The following is a 22,834-nucleotide window of genomic DNA, read 5'->3' as shown; positions in this document are numbered from 1 at the left end:
ACCTAGCCGTCATCTGCCACCACATAACGACTTGCAAAGAAACAGCCCAGGGAGCTGGCCAAGCCTGTCCACGGGCCAGTCCTGTGGGCATGATCATGCCAGCTTGAGTGGGCAGAGCCGGGGGAGCCACCAACCCCTGCTGGAGGCCAATGGGCAGAAAGAGGCAGGAAGATGGGGGTGGTAAGGAAGCCCCTCTCCCCAGCTTCACTCCACAGCACCCAGCCAGCAGGTGCCTGTGCTGGCGATCTACAGATCCACCTACGCATCCATCTGGGCCAGGATGGTCAGGCAGGGGCCTGGCTGCCCCGCCATCACTGCCTCTCTCTTCCTTTTCCAGACAATGGCTACCGGGAGTGCCTGGCCAATGGCAGCTGGGCCGCCCGCGTGAATTACTCCGAGTGCCAGGAGATCCTCAATGAGGAGGTGAGGCCGAGCCGAACAAGGCTGCCCATATGGATGGGGGGTCCAGGGTCCCCAGCAGAGTTTTGTGCCTGCTACTTGGAGTCAGGGAGCCAGAGGCTAATGTCAAGGCCCTGCCCTAGCGAAGCTGACTGGGGAGCTGGAGCTGTCGACTTGGAAATGGCCCATGAGCAGGCGCCCTCGAGGGCAGGCTGGACGAATGGGGCACTGGGCAGGCTCTGATGGTGATGAGATGAGTCCTTGTTCCTTCCTTCCTTCTCCCTGTGCTCATCGGGCAGCCGCTTGCACTGGGCATGGGACTGTCCTGGGGGTGCAAAGGGAGACCAGACTCGGTCACAGGAGTCCCACCCTTTTCCACCACACAAACCTGAGAGATACATCTAATTCCAGCCACAGGGCTATATGGGAACCAGGGACAGGATGGAGATAGCAATGCAGTTTGAAAAAGCCCCTGGAAAGCCTTTTAAAATGTTAAATGTTTTTGAGCAGATACTGCTTACACAGAATTCAGAAGGTACAAATGGGAATACAATGTCCCCTCCCACCCAGTCCCCAGCCACTGGATTCCCTCCCAGAGGCAACCATTTTGCCAATTTCATAAGTGTCCTTCCAGAGACATTCTCTGCATACACAAGTAATTATGTATATGTATTCTTTTTTGTTTTTACCTGAATGTTGCATATTATACACACTGTCTACACCTTGCTTTTTTCATATAATCATCTATCTTAGAGATGGTTCCATATCAGTACATAAAGAGCATCTTTATTCTTTTTGCATTTGCATAATATCACAAAATGTACCATAATTTATTTAAACCAGTCTTTATTCTCAGTCTTCAGTTATTACAAACGGTGCTGCAATGAATAATCTTTGAAGGGTGATATTTGGCAGAGGCACAAATATATCTATCCTGGAGCTGCTGCTGCCCTCGGTCTCTCCCACCCTGTCTCCTTTCCCACCCGACGCTTTCTCCCTCGGTGCTGAGGAAGGCGGGGGTCAAAGGGCAGAAGGGGGGACACCCCAGGCTGTCTGAGGGCCAGGGATTCTGACTGTGGAAGAGAGAGACTGACCTAAGCAGTCCCAAGAATCCCATCGCCTAAAGATCAGAGCTGGAAGGGACTGTGGAGACTCTCCCTCCCATCTTGAGGTTCCCAGACTTGCCTGGTTATAAGAATCGTCCAGAGGCAGATCACGTGAGGTCAAGAGTTCAAGACCAGCCTGTCCAACATGGTGAAACCCCATCTCTACTAAAAATACAAAATTAGCCAGGTGTGGTGGTGCACACCTGTAATCCCAGCTACTCGGGAGGCTGAGGCAGGAGAATCGCTTGAAACCAGGAGGTGGAGGTTGCAGTGAGCTGAGATTGTGCCATTGCACTCCAGCCTGGGCAAAAAGAGCGAAACTCCATCAAAAAAAAAAAAAAGTGGGGCCAAGTGCGGTGGCTCACGCCTGTAATCCCAGCACTTTGGGAGGACGAGGTGGGCAGATCACGAGGTCAGGAGATCGAGACCATCCTGGCTAACATGGTGAAACCTCATCTCTGCTAAAAATACAAAAATTAGGCAAGCATGGTGGCGCATCCCTGTAATCGCAGCTACTCAGGAGGCTGAGGCAGGAAAATCACTTGAACCTGGGAGGCTGAAGTTGCAGTGAGCCCAGATCGTACCACAGCACTCCAGCCTGGCGACAGAGCAAGACTCTGTCTCAAAAAAAAAAAAAAAAATGGAATCTCCCAGAGCGCTTGTCCAAATACAGGTCCGAGGGCCACACCCAACACCTAAGAAATCACACAGTCCAAGGAGGACCTGGGAATCTGTGTCTTTCATGAGTGCCCCAGGGGAGCCTTCTGATGGGGCAAAAGTGAGAAACTTTAATCTAGTGCAACCCGTTCACATTACAGATGGGGAGATTGGGGCCCAGAAAAGGGGAATGATTCACACAAGGTCACGTGGCTCTGGGAGATTCTTTTTTTTTTTTTTTTTTTTGAGACAGAGTCTTGCTCTGTCGCCAGGCTGGAGTGCTGTGGCATGATCTCGACTCACTGCAACCTCCGCCTCCCTGGTTCAGTGATTCTCCTGCCTCAGCCTCCTGAGTAGCTGCGATTACAGGGATGCGCCACCATGCCTGGCTAATTTTTGTATTTTTGGCAGTTAAGTCAGAGCCCGGAACCCGGAGCTTTGGAGCCCAGGCTCTGCTTTGCCCACTGCCAGGTATCTGGCGTGAAACAAAGTTAACGGAGAAAGAATCACTTTCCTTCACCTATAGCTCCCACCCCGGCCCAGCAAGCTTTGGTTAGCCCCACCCCTGGCTTCCTGGCCTCAAGTCACTGAGCTAATGCGGGTCTCTGCTGTCTCCTTCCAGAAGCTGCAGCTAGGTCAATGCCTAGCTTAAAAGAATCTTGAGTTCTTCCACGGTGCTGCTCTGGCAGGGCGAGGGGCTGCCTGGCATCTCAGATCCCACAGGCCAGACCTTTGGGTGGCATTCAAGGCTGGGGTGGGTTGGTCAGGCTCCCTGATGATCTGACCCGAGCAGGGAAAGCCCTCAGCTTGCTAAGCCCCCACACGGAGAGCCCACCTGGGAAGTCTTGGGATTGGGAGGAGGGCTCCTCCTGGACTAGGGGAAAGAGGTGGGGTTCCAGGTTAGGAGACTTAGCTGGGCCAGAGGAGATGGCCTTGGGTGTGGGGGCGGGGAGTTGGGAGTGGGCAAGACTGTTCAGGGATGTGGGGAGCCCGTAGCCTGGCACACAGTAGAGGAGGTGGGAGGAAAGGAAACAGGGCTGGTGCTCAGAAGAGTGGGTCAGTGCTGTCAGTGACTCAGGACCACACGCCATTGCACAGAGGGATGGTGTCCAGGAGGCACAGTTAAGCCACGAGGTCAGGCTGCAGGCCGCACTGTCTGTCCCAGCTTCACGCCCTGCACTCAACCCTCCTGAGGGTCAGGCGGGTCTTTGTGGTTCACCTGTCTCTCCTGCTCTAATATAAGTCCCTTCTTTTCCGTTGGCTGATGGGGACACTCGGCAGCCCCCATTTTCCCCAGCACCCTTAAAAGGCCCAAGGGCAGTAAGTTAGCCACCCTCAGCCTGCCTTGCAATGCCCACCCCTGCCAGGACAGGGGTCTCTCCCTCTGTCCACCAGCAGGGTTAGGACAAGGAAGAGGATCGGGAGCCTGGCCTCATCAGCCCCCTCTTTGCATTGCAGTGGGAATAGCACGGACCTTAGGGTTTGAGTTTCAACGGGAACCTGCTGCATGACCTTGAGGAGGCAACTTAACCTCACCAAGTTCCCAAAAATAGTGGCCAGGAATTCAGATCTCTGCTTTCTGGGGATGGAAGGGTGGTGTTGGCCTGTCTTGGCCTATGGGAGACGTTCCATTCACCTGCCGCCCCCTGTCTCTCATCTCCCCTGTGAGGTCAGGGGAGGTTGTAGTGTACACCTGGGGAAGTGACCCGCCCCACTCCCCAGCCCATCCATGCCTGGCTCTGCCACCTCTTCCCTCTGCAGCCCCTGCTGGCGTGGTGCCTAGCACTCTGGGTAATCGATTAATTTAATTAGTGAAAATGCCATTCCCTTCTGCCAGCCCCCAGCCTCGCCAGACCCCTCCCAGAACTGCAGAGGAAAGTATCCAATTAATTGAGTGGTAGGTTTCTCAGCTCTGGGCCTGGGCTAAGCCCTAATTAAGCTCCAGCGCCCTGGGGTATTGCAGATAATGGATTCGCAGAAGTCTGCCTGTGAAATGGGACTTGCGAGGGCACCCCAAGGCCAGGCACCCCAGGAGATCTGCCCGCAGCCATCACCACCAGGGGACAGGCCCCCAACTGTTGCATGCACGGCTGGCCCGGGGATGGCACTGAGCCGCCAGCACCACCCCTACACCTGCTGCCCGTATCAGCACCCTCTCCTCCCCCCACCACCTCCCGCTACTACTGTTCACTCCCTTCTCCACCGTCCGACCTTCCCCCACCCGCCCGACACTTGCACACACTCTATCCCCTTTCCCCACGCTCTGCTGAGCACAGGAGCCTGGGCCTCAGGCACAGCCTGGGAGGGCACACTGTGGTAGGACATGAAACGGACTCTGGGGGTCTGGGTTTGTGGACCAAGGTTCACTGCTCACCGTGTGGGGAGAGGTGAGCGGTGGTTGGACCAGGGCTTCTGAACTGTAAAGGTGCTTTTTCTTAAAACCAAGCTCCGATTCCGTGGGCCTGGCGTAGGGCATACATTCCACTTTCCTCAAGATCTCTGCATGCTCTTCTGTGTGCTGTTGCTGGGCCAGGGGCTGCCCTTTGAGGATCGAGGGGCTGGAGTGAGTGCCCACTGCAGGGTAAGAGGAGTAGCTCTGGAAGCCTTGGTGGAGAGGAGGTGCCAGAATGGAGTGGGCACCAGTGGGGAGCTTGGAAGGGAGGTCTCATTGCCACCATCCCAGAGAGGCATCAGGACGGGTCTGGCACTACAGCGCCTGGGATGAGGTGGTGTCCTGCAGAGAGTCCAGTCAGAGTCAGCCGGGCACTAATTCCTTATTCAATTCAGGTCACTGAGGCTACAGCAGAGTGGCCTCTGCCAAGTACCACGCTGTGCCACCCTCCTTAGGGCGGGGTGCCTGCTGGTCTTAGGTCTCCAGACTGGACGGAGATGGAGTGCTGGTCAGGGCCCCAGGGGTAGCTGTGCCCATTTGTCCTTCGGACATCCCAGCTGCTTTGCTGTTATCATGGCCGTTGGTTGGGGTGTCACTGGCTGTCCCTGGGGGTGCTGCTGACTCTCCTCTCCAGGTGTCACTGGCCACCTCTCAGGGTGTTCCTGGGTGCCTCTTAAGGCCTTGCTGTCTCTCTAAATACTGCTGGCCAGAACTCTGGTTGTTATTGGAAATGTCACAGTGTCACTGGCTTCTGTCTGGGTGTCGCAGGATGTATTTGTCTCAGGGTATCAGCAGCCATCCCTCAGGCTGTCTCTCCAGCTGTCTTCTCAAGCTGTTTCTCAGGTTGCATCATGCTGATGTGGCCGATGAGAGACAGGGCTTGAACCCAGCCCAGGCCTGACTGCTCCGGGAGGCACACTGAGACTTTGTCCCCCGGGAATGGTTTGGCCTGATTCTCCCTCTCGGGCTCTTGGAGAAAAGCCCTCGTGGGTGCTATCCTCCTGGCAGGAGGTCCCCCGAGGCTCCTGGGCCCAAAATGGAGTGAGACCACCCCAGAAAGTGCCTCTGCTTTCAATTCCTGCTTGTCCCCCAAGAAATGTCCCAGGGGGCCGGACACAGTGGCTCACGCCTGTAATCCCAGCACTTTGGGAGGCCGAGGCAGGTGGATTGCCTGAGCTCAGGCGTTCGAGACCAGCCTGGGCAACATGGCAAAACCCCATCTCTACCAAACAATACAAAATATTAGCTGGGCATAGTGGCACATGCCTGTGATCCCAGCTACTGGGGAGGCTGAGGCAGGAGAATCACTTGAACCCAGGAAGCAGAGGCTGCAGTGAGCCGAGATCCTGCCACTGCACCACTCCAGACTGGGCGACAGAGTGAGACTCCATCCCTCCCCCACCCAAAAAAAGAAATGTCCCTGGGAAACAGGGAAAAGAGGGATTTCAAAGCCAGGCAGACCCGGGTTCCAGATGCTGGCTGCGTGGCGTGGCCAATTATTCAGTCTCTTCTACGGGAAGAACTGGGATGAGAGGAGCAGTCTCCAAGGGCAGCTGTGGGAAAGAAAAGCAGTGGCGTCTGCAGAGCTCCTGGCACAGTGCTCAGCATACAGCAGGTGCTTAATGGATAACTCCTCCCCACTCCAACCCCAAGGGCCCGGTACGGGCTGACTCGGGAGTGAGACAGGGGCCCTGGCAGGCAGCAGTGAAGGGTCTCCCTGCACACTGCGCTCCTCCCGCCCAGCCTGGGCCTGTGAACAAGGCCGGGGTGTCGTGCCATGCTCGGCTCCACACATGCTGTCATTACCCAGGGGCTTCTCAGCATGGATTTGCGGAAAATTTAATAAAAGGATATTAAATACCAGCTCCAGACAGCCTGTGATGTGTGCACATCTTCCGGAGCCTCCGGATTGAGGCATCTGCCGCCAGGCGCTCAGAGACCCTCCCCACTTGCACAGGTGATAGGTACCCCCTCCTCACTCCCCTCTCTGTCTCTCTCTCTCCTGCCTTCGTTTACACCTCCCTGGATCCCAGTCCTTTGGAGGCTGGAGTTGCTAATGTAATTACCTGCCATGTTCCAGAAAGCCTCTGCCTGGAAACCAGCTCCGAGAACACAGCTTCTGTAGCAGCCTCTGGACCTGAGAGGTTCCCCAGTGAGGATGCCCCTTCAGAAGGGCCTTGGTGGCTGGGCGGAGCTGGGCATAGGGTCTTGGCTTCTCCTGGGATGCCTGGTGGATAGGGCTGGCCTTGATCTCTGGTTTCATGTGGGTTCTGTGATTCCAACAGGAAGGCCTGGAGTAGCTCCTTGGTGGCTCTGAGAGGACGATGAGGGCCATTGTGAGCTCACCGTTTCTCAGCACTTGCATGTCACCCGCTTTTGTGCCTCATGATCATTCAGCCCCACCCCAGAGCCTGGCAACGGGGAGGGAGGGAGGTGCAGCCAGGGACCCCTCCCTTCTCAAAGCCACCTGCTTTTCAGCACCCGTCTTTCCTTCCTTCACTCACACACTGCTTCGGAGTTCGACTTCGTGTCAAGCTCTTGGTTTCTAGGCCCTGCTTCTTGGGACCTATAAAAGTGTGGATGGGGACTGTGCTCTTGGGAAGGAGTCTGCAGAGAGCGGGGCATGGGGACTGACCAGTCCCCTATTATGGGCTGGGGACCTGTTTGCAGCCTTCGTATCTTGCCAATCTGCATGTGCAGGCAAGAGGTGGTTTTGAAGTTGCGCGACCTCCAGCGCGTCAACATAACCTCTGTGCTGTTTTCCTACAAAATAAAGTCCAGATGCCCTTTCGGCTCCCCCCATGGGGTTGCCCTGATGGTTTAACACGATAACAGATATGAAAATCCTCTGTAAATAGGAAGGCTTCCCCACTCTTGGAACTCAAGATTGCTGTAAAGAGGAGGGCAGTGACCTCCATCAGTATATTAAATTCATTAAGAAATAAACCCGGGGAATGTGTTACAGTCCTGGGAGAGCATCCTGCTCATTCTGCACGGATGATCCCCTTGGGCCAGGGATGGGGAAGGCCCGGGAAAGTGAGTTATGGAGCCTAATGAGACTTTTCTATGGTTTCTGCTGATTCTGTGGATGCCAGAGCCCAGCAGCTGCCCGGCCCCTCCTCGCTCACAGGAGCAGGAGGCGTTGCAGCAGGAGGGATTTAGGGGCAGCCGAGAAGGTGGTGACTCAGTTCAGAAATGGGTGGAGAAGAGAAATCCCCAGAGTTTGGTGTCTCTGCAGCTGAGAGGTCCACCTGGTGTTCCGACCGGGTGGCAGCATGGGCAGATGCGAGTGTGAGGGCGCGCCACATGCGCTTGTGCATGGGGGGGTGGGGGTCCATGTGGAGTGGGGAATCCCACGCGATGTGGAGATTCAGTTTGACACATCACGGAGCAGTGAACAGAGCATGGGATTCAGGGACAGACAGAGCCTCAAACTGGACGGCGTTGCCCTGCAGCGAGGCCTGACCCGCAGCAGATGCTCAGGAAGGGGGAGTAGCCCTTGAGATCATGACCCGCTCCATCCCAGCCACCCCCAGGCGATGTCCTCACAGAGCAGCTCCCATCCAGCAGAAGGCTCACCTCTGCCCCTCTCTCCTGCTCCAGAAAAAAAGCAAGGTGCACTACCATGTCGCAGTCATCATCAACTACCTGGGCCACTGTATCTCCCTGGTGGCCCTCCTGGTGGCCTTTGTCCTCTTTCTGCGGCTCAGGTGAGAAGACCCCAGCGCTGCCTCCTCCTGTCCCCAGGCCCTAGAGCAGAAGCAGGGTGGAGAAGTGAGAGGAGCAGCTCTAGGTTGGGGTGGGGGTTGCTGGGAGAGGGTGGCTGGGGCTGGCTTATCTGAGAGTCTCAGGCCTCTGGGAACCTCTGGCAGAGCCGCTCTGCCCCCTCCCCAGTAGCTGCTGGAATGGTGGGGAGGGACAAAGCTTGTCTTATGTCACCCATACCCAGGCCAGGCTGCACCCATTGGGGTGACCAGGCAGATGGAGCCCTGGAGGTGGGGGCTCCATGGAGTGGTGCCCCATTTCAGGTTCGAAGGTACCTGGGCCCCAGCACTACCGCCAAGGATGCAGGTGGCAGAGCCGGGGATGGGGATGGTTGGGATCAGGAGCCGAGCATCAGGGCTGGAGGCTGGGAGCAGGACTGACCCCTGTGACTCTCCATCCTGGAATGGCAGGGAGTGGAAGCCACCCCCAGGGGAAGCGGGCATCGCCAGGAATCCAGTTGCCCTGATCCATGGAGCACAGGCTCCATGGAGTGCCAGGCTCTGCCTGGGGCTTATGTCTGGGTGGGCTGCAGGCAGGAAGGGCTCCATGGGGCATTAGGAGAGCCTTGCTGTCACCTCCCTGTGTGACTTGGCCAGTCAGCCCCACCCTGTGCCTCAGTTTCCTCATCTACACATCTGGGCTGGGGTGATGTGGGTGGCCTGCCCCTCATCCTCTCTCTCCTGTCGCTCCCATCATCCACCCGCCCTGCTGCACCAGGAGCATCCGGTGCCTGCGAAACATCATCCACTGGAACCTCATCTCCGCCTTCATCCTGCGCAATGCCACCTGGTTCGTGGTCCAGCTAACCATGAGCCCCGAGGTCCACCAGAGCAACGTGGTGCGTCCTGGCAGGGGAGCAGGGAGCAGGTCAGGCCAAGCCCAGGTCAGAGGAGGGGACCAGGTGGGCCTGCCCTGCAGAGGAGGAGCCCACAGAACAGGAGTGGGATCCCAGGGTGTGCCCCGTCCTGCCTGGGGGAGGCCCAGGCCCAGGCCCAGGGTTTGGTGCCGCCCCTGCCCCCCATCATCATCTCTGGTTGGGGGTGGGGTGGCAGGGCTGGTGCAGGTTGGTGACAGCCGCCTACAACTACTTCCATGTGACCAACTTCTTCTGGATGTTCGGCGAGGGCTGCTACCTGCACACAGCCATCGTGCTCACCTACTCCACCGACCGGCTGCGCAAGTGGATGTTCATCTGCATCGGCTGGGGTGAGCTGGGCAGCCACCTCCCCAGCCTGGGCAGTGGCGGCCGTCGGGCTGCCCTCTCCTTCAGACTCAGTCCAGCGGGCTGGGGGGCCTGAGGGATGGAGGTCGGGTTGGGGCGGTAAGGTGTGCACCATAGCCCTCTGCTCCTCTTGGGGGTGGCGGGCAGTAGGAGCACCTTGAAGGAGGTGTGTGAGTTTGAGATCCACCCTGGGTAACCCCAGACCCCCTGGAGCCTGGGCTGCACTGGGGTCCTCCAGGCCCACATCCCCAGCCCCCACTGAGGGCTCTGTGACAGCCCATCTCTCCCTCAGGTGTGCCCTTCCCCATCATTGTGGCCTGGGCCATTGGGAAGCTGTACTACGACAACGAGAAGTAAGTCATCTCCTTTCCCTTCCTGACCCCAAGGTTTAGGCTCCCAGCCCAGCTTGGTGACACTCCCCACGGGCATTGGCCATGCTGGCTTTTTCCCCTCAGGACCATGGTTTCTGCATCTATAAAGGGAGAGATCTGGGGACTGGACTCATTCAGAGGGTCCCTGCCTGTGCTCTGCCTGGGTGGGGCTGGACAGCAGGACCCAGCCTCCTTTATCTGCCTTGAGCTTACACAGGAAGCAGCCTGGAGCCAGACTGCCCAGGTTCAGAATCGTGGCTCCATCTTTAAATAGCTGTGTGACCTTGGACGGATTACTGCAGTGTGCCTCAGTTTCCTCATCTGTAAAATGGACATGCTACTGCCTCAAAGGGCTGTTGTGGGGTGATATGAGTCCATCTATATTAAGCATTTAGAATAGTTCCTGGCCTGTAGAGTAAATGCTATATAAATGTGTTCTATTAGGCCGGGGCGGTGGCTCACGCTTGTAATCCCAGCACTTTGGGAGGCCGAGGCGGGCGGATCACGAGGTCAGGAGATCGATACCATGGTGAAACCCCGTCTCTACTAAAAATACAAAAAATTAGCCCGGCGTGGTGGCGGGCGCCTGTAGTCCCAGCTACTAGGAGAGGCTGAGGCAGGAGAATGGCGTGAACCCGGGAGGCGGAGCTTGCAGTGAGCCGAGATCACGCCACTGCACTCCAGCCTGGGCGACAGAGCGAGACTCCATCTCAAAAAAAAAAAAAAATGTGTTCTATTAATATTAAGACATCTTAGTAAAAGAGTCCATGAATTTAATAGAAGTGGACCTAGACGATCTCAGAGGCTTCTTCCAGCTCTGAAGTTCTTTGGTTCCTTATGAAATGGACTCAGATGTTTCCAGTCATGCCTCGAAACTTGATTTCTGCTGCAGTGGAGCTCAATCTTGGCTCACATTAGAATCACCTGGAATGCTTCAAAAAGTACCAATGCCCAGGCTTCACCCCCAGAGAGTCAGGTGTAATTGGTCTGGGGTGTGGCCTGGCACCCAGAATTCTTTTTTTTTTTTTTTGAGACGGAGTCTCGCTCTGTCGCCCAGGCTGGAGTGCAGTGGCGCCATCTCGGCTCACTGCAAGCTCCGCCTCCCGGGTTCACGCCATTCTCCTGCCTCAGCCTCTCCGAGTAGCTGGGACTACAGGCGCCCACCACCACGCCTGGCTAATTTTTTTTTTGTATTTTTAGTAGAGACAGGGTTTCACCATGGTCTCGATCTCCTGACCTCGTGATCCACCCGCCTCGGCCTGCCAAAGTGCTGGGATTACAAGCGTGAGCCACCGCACCTGGCCACACCCAGAATTCTTGAAAACTGCCCAGGTGATTCTAATGTGCAGCTCAGATTGAGAACCACTGAGAGAGAGGAGGGCAGAAAAGGTGGACATGGATGGCAGGGGAGCCCCAGGACCTTCTTTGCCAAGCAAGTGTTCCCAGGAACCTATCTGACTGACCTGGCGTCCAAGTGGCCTCCACCACAGTGACAAGCCCTCTCCTCCCCCATGGAGGGGAGGGGGCCTGCACGGCTTCACTGGGCTGAAGGAGGAGCCTGGAAGATTATCTTGCGAGTTTATGAGGTTGACTCCCTCCTGACTCCCTCCTGACGGACTCAGGCTGGCTGAGGCCTTGGGAGGCCTTGGGAGGCTGAGGCGGGCGGATCACTTGAGGTCAGGAGTTTGAGACCAGCCTGGCCAACATGGTGAAACCCCGTATCTACTAAAAAAAATACAAAAATTAGCTGGGTGTGGTGGTGCGCACCTGTAGTCCAGCTACTCGGGAAGGCTGAGGCAGGAGAATCTCTTGAACCCAGGAGACAGAGGTTGCAGTGAGCCAAGATCGTGCCACTGCACTCCAGCCTGGGCAACAGAGTGAGACTCCACGAGTCTCAAAAAAACAAAGCAAAACAAAAACTGTCTGGGCTAAAGGAGAAAGTGAGTCTGAGCGGCTCTGAAGCCCCACCTGGTGGTGAAAATTCAACACTGCAACAGAGAGGATCTGGGTATGAGAAACCAGAAACGAACTTGCAGACCAGAGGACCCGGCCTTCAGAAGCTGTGTGTGGCCAGCATGGTGTTTTCTGAAAACTCGATTTTGTAGCCAACCTTTAAAAAATCCAAAGGTTTCATTTACAAATCTCAATTTCTGGCTTATGAGATCTAGCCACTGGGGGTCTTCATACCCACGAGGACATAAGGGCTTCCAGTTTGTCTGGTCCCCACCCACTCCCCAGGCCTCCCTGGAGCTTGCTGGAGGGACACTCGGGAAAACGCAAAGCAATTACCTCCTGCAGCAGGTAGAACCTGTGCAAATGTTCCTCTCAAGGTTGTTCAGGCTGTGACTGGACAGATTCAGGCTGAGATTGCGAACTGCTGGGTGCCCACTGGGTGACAGGTGTGGTACCACTCCCACCAGCAGCCCCCCAGAGGGCATGCTGGGCCTCAGCCACAGCCATGGGACCGGGAGGAGGAGCCGAGGATGCAGCCTGCGTGTTGGGCCCACGCCCGTTCCCGGCCACTCAGTCTTTCCCACTGTCTACCTCCTGCCCTGGTGCTTGCTTCCAACTTTGTATCTCATCACAGAGGATGCTGTCCGTTCTGCAGATGGGACAATTGAGGCATGGCAGTGAGATCAAGTGACTTGACCTTCTGCCAGGGTTGGAATTGGGACATCTACCTCCTGGCCTCCAGCCCCAGTCCTGTCCTGGCCAAGCACTGTCCCTCCCCATGCCATCAAGGCGGATGCAGATGACCCCTCCTCCCCTTTCCTCTGTCGCCTTCTAGGTGCTGGTTTGGCAAAAGGCCTGGGGTGTACACCGACTACATCTACCAGGGCCCCATGATCCTGGTCCTGCTGGTAAGAACCTGGGTGGGGGCAGGAGACAGGGCCCAGTGGGGAGGGGCGATCAGTGCCAACAGTGGACAGAAAGAACCCCTCTGCTTAGAGGTGGAGGCCACCCAAAGAGGGGGTATGGGCCAGGGATGTGCAGGTGCTCATGACGAGGAGGGAGAACAGCAGGAGCACTGAGGCCAGAGCGGAGAAGCCTGGGTCCCCAGCCTCTTGCACACTCTGGCCCGCTGGTGTGCTCAAATTGCAGATCAATTTCATCTTCCTTTTCAACATCGTCCGCATCCTCATGACCAAGCTCCGGGCATCCACCACGTCTGAGACCATTCAGTACAGGTAACGGGGTACCACCTTCCTCAGGCCTCCCCCTGATGAAACCCCTGCTCCCCATGCCTCTCATGTGCCAGAGACCTGCCACTCCCTCCCCCGACCTGGCCCTCTTTGCTGAGCCAGCAGGCAGCCCATCCTGGGGTGGGCTGTGACTCGGAGGCTCCCCACCCGCCCCACCCCAGGAAGGCTGTGAAAGCCACTCTGGTGCTGCTGCCCCTCCTGGGCATCACCTACATGCTGTTCTTCGTCAATCCCGGGGAGGATGAGGTCTCCCGGGTCGTCTTCATCTACTTCAACTCCTTCCTGGAATCCTTCCAGGTACAGCCCTGGAGGGGCACACCGGCACCTCCTTGGGTGGGGATTCTGCCAAGCAGAGGCCTGGAGGGCAGGAGGCCAGGGAGAAGCAAGGGGCAGCCCAGAGGCCGGGTGGGCGACACCTGCGGCCGACCTTTGACGCCTCCTCTCTCCTCCCCAGGGCTTCTTTGTGTCTGTGTTCTACTGTTTCCTCAATAGTGAGGTGAGGACCCCGGGGCCCTGCAGTGGGGCTCAGGGCTGCGAGGCCTGTTGGGGCTGGCGATCGTCTAGAGCCTTCTCCTCCCCTCCCAGGGCTGCCTCTCTCCCTCCCTGCTCCTAGGTCCCTAGGGGGATGTTGCTGGGAGCCCCAGGCCGGCCCTTCCCACCTGTCCACTCCCACAGTGACAGCCCCCTCCTTTGCTCTCAGAGGCCGCTGGCACCAGGCTGGAAGCCAGAGCTCATCTTTGATGAGCCTGTGAAAACTAGGAAGGGCTGAGCCCTGGGCAGGGACACGAGTGGGTCGAGGGCAGGGAGCCTTCATGGCGAAGGCCATATGGCACCTTCGTGTGGGTTAGAAAAGGGTGCCGCTTCCCCAGGCCATTTGAGAAACCTGTTCCGACAAATATGCAAAGCAGCTGCGTTAAGGCTGTGAGTGTCGTCCCCTACTGAGGACTTCCGTGTACTCAGCTGACCTGCACAGCTGCTCATGGTGGCCCAGGGGAGGGAGGGGGTCCTGAGCCCCAGGCTCAGATGTCGTGCTCCTCCCTGTGCCCACAGGTCCGTTCTGCCATCCGGAAGAGGTGGCACCGGTGGCAGGACAAGCACTCGATCCGCGCCCGAGTGGCCCGCGCCATGTCCATCCCCACCTCCCCCACCCGTGTCAGCTTTCACAGCATCAAGCAGTCCACAGCAGTCTGAGCTGGCAGGTCATGGAGCAGCCCCCAAAGAGCTGTGGCTGGGGGGATGACGGCCAGGCTCCCTGACCACCCTGCCTGTGGAGGCGACCTGTTAGGTCTCATGCCCATTCCCCCAGGAGCAGCTGGCACTGACAGCCTGGGGGGCCGCTCTCCCCCTGCAGCCGTGCAGGACTCTAGCTCATGAGTGGAAAGTCACCTACAGGACTGGGCCGGGCCCAGGGCCTCTGGCTTCCCTGCCCAATCCTCCCTGGAGAAGGGACATGGGAATGAATGGAAATGGGGCACTGGACACCTACAGCAGCACGCGTGTCCCTCCAAGGCTGTCTTCTCCCAGAGCACAAGAAGGCCAGCCCACTGGGGCCTGGGGCTGCCCTCAGCAACTGTGGGGAGGCCATTTGCTGCCCTGGGGCATCATGGGCAACTCGTGACAGCCTCTGACTCAGCACGATGACGCCTCTGGACCTCGGTGATGCCTTCCGACACCACTGGGAACCAAGGGCCCTCGCTCAGGAACCCTGGAGACAGAAGTCAGTTGTCATCATCAGACGTGCGGCCACAGCATTAGAGTCACCCCCCCAGGCCTCCAGAACCTCATTGGCACTGTGGCACTGCCACCAGCAATGCCCTGCCTCGCTGCCTTCACCCCGAACATTTACTACCCTGCAGGCCAGGCCAGCTTCCCTTCACTTAACCACCCCACACCAGTCACCTCCTGCTCCTTTTCCTCTTTTGTGAGAAGATGGGGGCTGGAGGGGGCAGAGTGGCCTGTGAGCAAGAGCCAGGGGCATCCCAGTCCCAGCCTCTGGGGTGGAGCTTGTAGGCCCGGATGGCCTCTGGGGCAGGACCACTAGCTAAGCCAGCCAGGAGAAGACCCCTGCCCAAGTGGCTCTTGGGACAACATGCTTCTTACACTCCAGGTGTGGACCGGCCGCAGCCCCCACCGACCTGCCCATGTCCAGAGGGACTGGACAGCCAGGGCAGGGCTTTGGGGGGCACTAGAAGATGAGGGTGTCGGCTGTGAGGCGGGTGGCTGGTATAAATAATATTTATCTTTTCAACCAGCATTTGTGAAGGCCTGGACTCCACAGGGGGCTGGATGGAGAGGGTGTCTCACAGAGGTGGGGGCCGCTTCCCAGCTTTCAGGGGCTGCTGTGTCGCTGAGAAACCTGACCGCACTCTCACCCCAGCAAGGATGGTGCCAGGAGAGCCCCTGAGGGCCGGGAGAGGGGTGAGGGCAGGAGGGAGGGCTTCGAGGAACAGGTGGGTCTGGCCAGGGCCCCCTTAGTTAGGGGCAGCTTGTTGTGAGGAGGTGAATTACAGGGAGAGGAGGACCACGGATAGGGATGCAGAGGAGGGATACCATGGGTCAGGGGAAGGAACAAAGGAGACGGGAGTGTGTCCCAGCCCCGGGCAGGAGCTGAGCTGAGGGGTGGGAAGCAGAATTAGGACACTGGGCCACTGGACAGGCTGTGAATGCAGCTGTATCCGCTAAGGCCCCCGCAAGAAGCCATCCCTGAGACCCTGAGGTTTCTTGTGCAAACTCGAGGGAAGGGGAGTACAGAGAGGGCAACAGGGAGTGAAGCCAGGCAAGGAAGGCAGGGGAAAGGTGGGGGCTAGAGGGGGACACAGCAGCCTGTGAGCAAGAGACAGGTATGCCCCAGCCCTGGCCAGTGCCGCTCTGAGGTGGGTGGCACACTGTTAGGCTCCCCTGGCTTGCTGGCTTCAGTGCCCCCAACTCCAGGCCAGAGCTTGTATAGCCCTGGGTGGCCTCTGGAGCAGGACCAACACTCCAATACTGTTGTGGGTGCCTGGAGCTTCCTTCCGCTGGGGAAGCCCTCCCTCATCCCAGCCAACAGGTGAGGGAGCTGGGGTATTTATCCACCATCTCCCATCAGCTGCGGGTTGAGGGCTGCTCCCAGGGGGACATGAACTCTTCTGCATTCCCACATCAGGCTACAGAGGGCCAGAGAGAGTTCTCGGGCACAGCAATGCGCAGGTGGGTGGAAGCCAGTGTGCACTGCATTGGAGGGGCAGGGGGTGTGGGTGGAACACCAGAACTCGACACAGGGCCCCACTGCAGCCCAGGCCTCGTCTCTGGGTCTCTCTAACCAGGGAGGAGAGCCCCATGGGTGGGGCGTGTGTATGCACATGTGCACTTGTGCACCCAGGCGCACACAAGAGCCTGCAGTGTCAGGACACCAGGAACAAAGGCGACGCAGTGCTGAGAGCCCCGCAGCTCCTGCTGAGGGAGGGAAACCTCCGGTTTCATTGGGGAGGGCCTGGGCCCGGGGGTAGCTAAGGATATCCTTGAAGGCCCTGTGGGGTACTCTGCTCTGCCAATTCTCCAAGCTCTGTGCCCTGAAGTAGAGAGATGGGGTGGGGGACCCAGGGATCACCATGACAGAGGTAGGCTGGAGGCTTCCAGAGCAACGTGGGGGATATTGTGGGGAGTGGGGAGAAGCCCAGTAAAGGGTCCTGGCTGCCTGGAGAGACGAAGTGACCTGAGTCTCTAATGGCCACAATGGAGACAGCTTTCCCAACTCTGCCTGTCACCCAGCGAAGGCGGAGGAGTGAGAAGGCGAGGCTTTCCTGAGACAATGCCAGTGGGGATGGGATGAGGGGTGCACCCCAGGGGTGGAGGAGCCGAGAGGGTGGGGGTGAGGGGAAGACAGGGAAGGGACGGTACAGACTAGGAAGTGTGGATAAGCCCAGCCAGGCCGCACCCCGCTTTCCTGAGTGGGCTTCCTGGCTGCTGTCACTGCCAGGCACCTTCTGGGTACCTACTGTGTGCTCAGCACTGTGCTAGGCCTTGGGTGAGAGATGAGCAGCCACTCAAGGGGGGACCCCAGGGACCCCAAAAAAACACAAATCTCAGAGCCTCTGGCTCTGGAAGGCCACCAAGAGGACAGCTCCAAGACAAGTCTGGGGGCCATCAGAGAAGCTGGAGAGCTGGAGGCGGAATCCCTGAGCAGGCAGATGGAGCCTGGGGCTCCCCTCCCATTGAGAGAATCTGAGGGCAGAGGGGCTGCTTCAGGGCACAGCCGGGAACGTCTGAGCCTCAGAACCTGCAGCCCAGAGGCCCAGAGTTCTATCTCCCATGGCAGATGTGCGCTCTGGGCTTCGGCGCAGAGAAGACAGCCCTGAGACCAGGCATCTGAGCCATTCTGCTCAGGTTCGGCTTGGGGTGGCGAGGCCCCTGTGGGAGTGAGTGGGGTGCGATGAGCCGAAAAACATACATGTGACTTCACAAAGTTGGGGGAGCCACTGGGGACCCTCCAAGCTGCAGTGGTGGGGGAAGGTCGCTGGAGGCCCTCCCAGACCTGGAAGACCTCATGCCTGGAAGAATTTCTCTCCACACCATGCCCAAAGGCTGCGGTCCCTTAATGCTACCCCCACCTAAGCCCATTTCTCCTTGACGTCCTCCCTCATGGGCACAGAACAGCAGTGGAGGAAAAGCCCCACTGTTTTTCCAGTTCAGGCCACCCCCTCCCCGTCCCTTAGTGTGACAACACAGCCCCTGCCCAGAGGTCCTCAGCCTCCCCTCCAGGCCTCCTTCTCTAGCCGCCTGCTACTGATGGGTCAGCTTTCCTGGGACCAGGACTGGGTGGAGAGTCAGATTGGGAAAACCATGTGTTAGCGGGTGAGGTGGGTTTGGAATCCATAGAATACCACCTTCATTGTGGGTATTGTAGATTACTTTGCCATCCACAAACATCCTTATAACATTTGTCTTTTTTTTTTTTAATACGTAGGTAAATCTCTGTTCGGGGTTCTCAGCTCTGAAGGCTGTGAGAACCCTAATTTCCCACTTCACATCTCTATATTTCTGTGTGTGTGTCTTTTTTTTTATTATTATTATTATACTTTAAGTTCTAGGGTAATCCTCAACTAGCCCACAGAGGTAGTAACCCACCTGTTTTGCAGCCAGGGAAACAGGCCTGGCAGCTCCCCTGAGATTGAAGGTCTGGTTCCAAGTCTAAGGCTTTTTTCACCCCTCAGTGAACTGAAGGGGCTTGGGTTCTGGGAGGCCAGAATGAATGAAGAGCTCTGTGGCAAGAGGGCAGCAAGGAGGCCTCAGGGTCGCTGTGATCTGGGACGTGCCCCACGTGAAGATGGGACTTCCCCAAAGATGGCCCCACCAGTGTCCAGCCGCCGAGCAATGAGAGTTCTGTGGATCCAGCATCTCCTTCCCCAGCTTCCTGACATCCTCTAACCCCCAACTCCTTAAAATGATGCTTAATTTCAAACAATGCAGCCGGGGCCACCATCAGCCACAGTGGGCCCCCCTACACCCCAGCCAGGGAGTGTGCCGCTGGCCTCCAGCCCAGGTGTATCTCAGAGCCAGCTCATCCAAACTGCCAACTGACTTCAAACTCAGCTGCCCACACTTGCTTCAAACCAAGGGGAATGCTTTCTACAATCTGCTAACAGCAACACTGATGATTATTGATTGTTTACCAGGCATCAGGTGCTGCTTAGCCCCTCACATGTTTATCTCATTGACTCTTTATACTGCTCTATGAGGCAGGGGCTGTTATCCCCATTTAACAGATAAGGCAAATAAAGCCCAGAGAGGTTAAGATACCTGCCTGATGGCACCCACGGATGGATGAAAAGCCAGGGAGGCCACACTAGGCCTCCAAGAAGCTTAACCCCTATGCAGTAGGAGTTCTTAGTAAGGCTGTCCTCCCAGCCCCACTGCCCCTTCCAATCCCCTCCCCGGGGAAATCCTTCCATCCCCAGTCTGTGGTCAAACAGCATTCAGAGATGAGCTAGCTGAAGGAACTGGAGCCTGCGGAGCATGGGCCTCGGGCAGCCCACTCCCCAAATCCGGCCTCCAAGCCAGCTCCAGCTGCCAATCTCCCGTCCCCAGCCCCATCCCAGCTCTACCTCAGAGCATCACCTCCCACCCCTGCCCTCAGCTCACCAACCCCTGCAGGTCTTGCTGGCAGACCAGGCTCAAGAGAGGCCTGGGCCATAGATATTTATCAAAGCTCTCAGCTCATTGGGAACACCAGTGAGACCATTATTTGGAGATAAGGCCAGAGACCACCTTTGGCTGCCAGATAGCAGCCCTACTGGCTTCTGTCCCTCCAAGGGGTCCTGGACTGATCCCTGCTGCCCAGCCTTATTGCCCACTGGGCCAAGGCAGGTGGAGCAGAAGAAGGGGTGGTGGCCTCTTAGGTGCCTAAGGAGCCCAGGTTGGGGGTACAGCAGGCATCAGCTAGGGTGAGGGGGCATGGGGGCAGCAGCTGGTGGGCCTGCCTGGCTCACCCTGATCACAGGGGAAGGGGGAGGGAGTGGATGGCAATCCACTCTAGAATATGCAGCCGGGAAGCTGCTGGGCAGGACAGCAAGGGCAGGTGAGGGGCCAGGTGAACTAGGCCCCTTCCCCACCCTTCCTGAGACCCGCTGCCCAGGGTCTGCTGGCCCTGCTGCCCTGTGTGATGAAGATAAATATTCCAGGTGCACCTAGGTCCTCAAGTAGAAGGCAGAGACACTACTCTAGCCTGCTCTGGGCAGCCACCTCGAGAGCCCAGGCCATAGCTGAGGGGGCAGTGGGGTGGGAGGAGGGAGGGGGAGTTGTGGGGAGCAAAGTCGCAGATGCAGGGGGTGCCTTCCAGGAAAGGAGTCAAATCTGGAGTGGGGGTGGGGAGGGTGGCAGGACTGAAGACTTGGAGCAGGATTTCAGCCTGGTAATGGGGCCATGGCCCCAAGGGGCATCAGCCCCTCATGTGAAGGCACTGACCAGGGCTCCAAGTGGCCACCAGAGGAGCGATTCCAGGGCTGATGGATGGGGGTGGGCACAGGGATGGGGGACCTGGAGAAGCAGTGATCAAACATACCCGCGAAAGCCTTCTGTGAGTGGGGTCCCAGGCAGAGTCTCGGAGGAATGAGCCTTCTGAGAATTATCCGGGCCCTGGGCAACCAGTCCACAGGTAGATCTGGGAGAAGGGGCAGGAGCAAGCTCTGCTTGAGGTGTCTGTGCAGAACCCCAAGTTGGGGCATGTGCTGATCTGATGGAGTCCAGAAGAACTAAAATGAGACCCGTCCCGAGGAGAGAGCAGCTGGAGGGGACTGGAGTTGCTCTATTTCGTCTGGGCGCTGTGGCTCACACCTGTAATCCCAGCACTTTGGGAGGCCAAGGTGGGTGGATCACTTGAGGTCAGGAGTTTGAGACCAGCCTGGCCAACATGGTGAAACCCTGTCTCTCCTAAAAATACAAAAATTAGCTGGGCATGATGGTGGTGCATGCCTGTAATCCCAGCTACTCAGGAGGCTGAGGCAGGAGAATCACCTGAACCCAGGAGGTGGAGGTTGCTGTGAGCTGAGATTGTTACACTGCACTCCAGCCTGAGGGACAAGAGCGAAATTCCATCTCAAAAAAAAGTCCCATTTCAACCATGTTAACGCACAATTCAGTGACTTTAAATACACAATGTCGTGCAACCGTCACCACTGAGATAGAAAAAGTTCTGGAACTTCATCACCCCAAATGGAAATCCCATACCCATCAGTCACTCCTCATTCTCCCCTCCCCCAGCCCCTGCCCACCACGAATCTGCTCTCTGCCTCTGTAGATCTGCCTGTTTTGGCTGTTTCATGTAAGAGGAATTAATCATACAATACGTGTCCTTTTGTGTCTGGCTTCTTCATTTAGCATAATGTGTTTCCACTTAGCATAATGTGTTTCGGCTTAGCATAATGTTTTCAAGGTCCATCCACATGGTAGCAGGTATCAAAACGTCATTCCTTCTTACAGCTGAATGCTATTCCCTTGTGTGGAGAGACCGCAGTTTCTCCATTCATCAGCGGATGGACATTTGGGTTCTCTCCACCTATTCCAAGTTATCATGAATAGTCCTGCCATGAGCATGCATGTGCACGCTTTTGTTTGAAGGCCTGATTTCAATTCTTCAGGATATATATCCGGGAGTAGAAGTGCTGGGTCATATGGTAACTCTTTGTTTAACTTATCTAGGAACCGCCAAGCTGTTTCCTGCAGCGGCTGCACAATTTTCCATTCCCACCAGCAGTGTATGAGGGTCCCAACTTCCCTATATCCTCGACAAAGCTTGTGATTGTCTGGGTTTTGTGACAAAGTGGGTGTGCTGGTTCTTGTTGTTTAAAAGATCCACGACTCCCTGCATGGAGAACAGGGCCCCGAGTGAGGGTCTAGGTTGCCCATTCGTTGCTGGGGGGCCAGAAAGTGTTTTACTATCACAGCCCTCCTGTGGCCTACAGGCGAGCCTCCGTCTCCTAACCACCCTCCTGGCCAACCTCCCCTTCGAAATGGGAGCACTCGGAAGGGACAGCTGGCAGCCTCCTCCCCTGGGCTCTGCCTGCTTCTCCTCACACCGGCTGGTGGTTTGTTTGCCAGTCACTTGTATTTGTTCCCGAATATGTTTCTGACAGTTCACTTGTCATTGTAATTACTGTCATATTCTAACTAAATGTTATATTACTGATGAATCAGAAGTGCACTAACAAGGAGAGATGTTTCTTACGAAAATTCAGTCTAATGCTTTGAAGGATACTTTACAAATGAGTCACCAAAAATATTGGCAAATTAGATGTGGGTGAGACGAGTGTAAATAACTGGGTGGGAGAGAATTGTCAGAATCTCAGATGGGTTCCACTTGCTGACCACTTCACAGGGCCCTTTAAACTCACCCTCCACTTCAAAGAATCCACAGCTGGTGTTGGAGATGATGTTCCATCCCTGTGGATTTCCCAAGGAAAGCAGCGTGGAACTGCAAGAGATGGACCCACAATAGAAGGAGAGGCCTTGACAGGCACGGTGGCTCACGCCTATAATCCCAGCACTTTGGGAGACCAAGGTGGCCGGGTCAGCTGAGGCCAGGAGTTTGAGACCAGCCTGGCCAACATGGTGAAATCCTATGTCTACTAAAAATACAAAAATTAGCCGGGTGTGGTAGCGGGCGCCTATAATCTCAGCTACTTGGGAGGCTGAGGCAGGAGAATCGCTTGAACTTGGGAGGTGGAGGTTGCAGTGAGCCAAGATTGTGCCACTGCACTCCAGCCTGCCTAGGGGACAGAGTGAGACTCCATCTAAAAAAAAAAAAAAAAAAAAAAAAAAAGGAGAGTCCTTGACAAAGATCAGTGATTGGCCAGGCACAGTGGCTCATGCCTGTAATCTCAGCACCTCGGGAGGCCGAGGTGGGCGATTCACTTAAGGCCAGGAGTTCGAGACCAGCCTGGGCAAAATGGTGAGACACGATCTGTACTAAAAACACAAAAATTAGCTGGGCATGGTGGTGCACACCTGTAATCCCAGCTACTCGGGAGGCTGGGTCGGGGGAGAATTGCTTGAAACCAGGAGGTGGAGTTTGCAGTGAGCTGAGATTGTGCCACTGCTCTCCAGCCTGAGCAACAGAGCAAGACCTTGTCTCAAAAAAAAAAAAAAAAAAAAAAAAAATCAGCATGCTTAGTCCTTAGAGGTTAAAATTACATGTGTGTTGTGGGGCTGCCCACAATTGTGCCCCCAAATAGGTATGTTGAAGTCCT

General features: G+C 56.6%; 1 protein-coding gene across 8 annotated transcripts in view; it reads left to right on the top strand.

Moving 5' to 3' along the window:
* The window catches only part of CRHR1 (corticotropin releasing hormone receptor 1), a 52,553-nt gene extending 37,184 nt beyond the window's left edge, over positions 1-15,369 (top strand). For 3 of the 8 annotated variants that reach the window (XM_030799606.1, XM_030799609.1, XM_030799608.1), the window contains 9 exons: positions 8,158-8,264; positions 9,037-9,157; positions 9,372-9,525; positions 9,834-9,894; positions 12,701-12,773; positions 13,015-13,100; positions 13,277-13,412; positions 13,570-13,611; positions 14,166-15,369. In XM_030799606.1, the coding sequence (XP_030655466.1) occupies positions 8,158-8,264; positions 9,037-9,157; positions 9,372-9,525; positions 9,834-9,894; positions 12,701-12,773; positions 13,015-13,100; positions 13,277-13,412; positions 13,570-13,611; positions 14,166-14,306 (921 nt within the window). In that variant the 3' untranslated portion in view covers positions 14,307-15,369. Of the gene's footprint in view, positions 1-337; positions 424-8,157; positions 8,265-9,036; positions 9,526-9,833; positions 9,895-12,700; positions 12,774-13,014; positions 13,101-13,217; positions 13,413-13,569; positions 13,612-14,165 lie in introns of those variants that run through there. The other 5 variants (XM_030799601.1, XM_030799603.1, XM_030799602.1 and 2 more) reach the window with 4 other exon arrangements.
* Positions 15,370-22,834: the final 7,465 nt, after the last annotated feature.

This window comes from Nomascus leucogenys, chromosome 19 (genome assembly GCF_006542625.1).
Source record: "Nomascus leucogenys isolate Asia chromosome 19, Asia_NLE_v1, whole genome shotgun sequence".
Lineage (NCBI taxonomy): Eukaryota > Metazoa > Chordata > Mammalia > Primates > Hylobatidae > Nomascus > Nomascus leucogenys.
The sequence above is the reverse complement of the archived record's forward strand: the minus strand, read 5'-3'. Positions and strand labels throughout refer to the sequence as shown.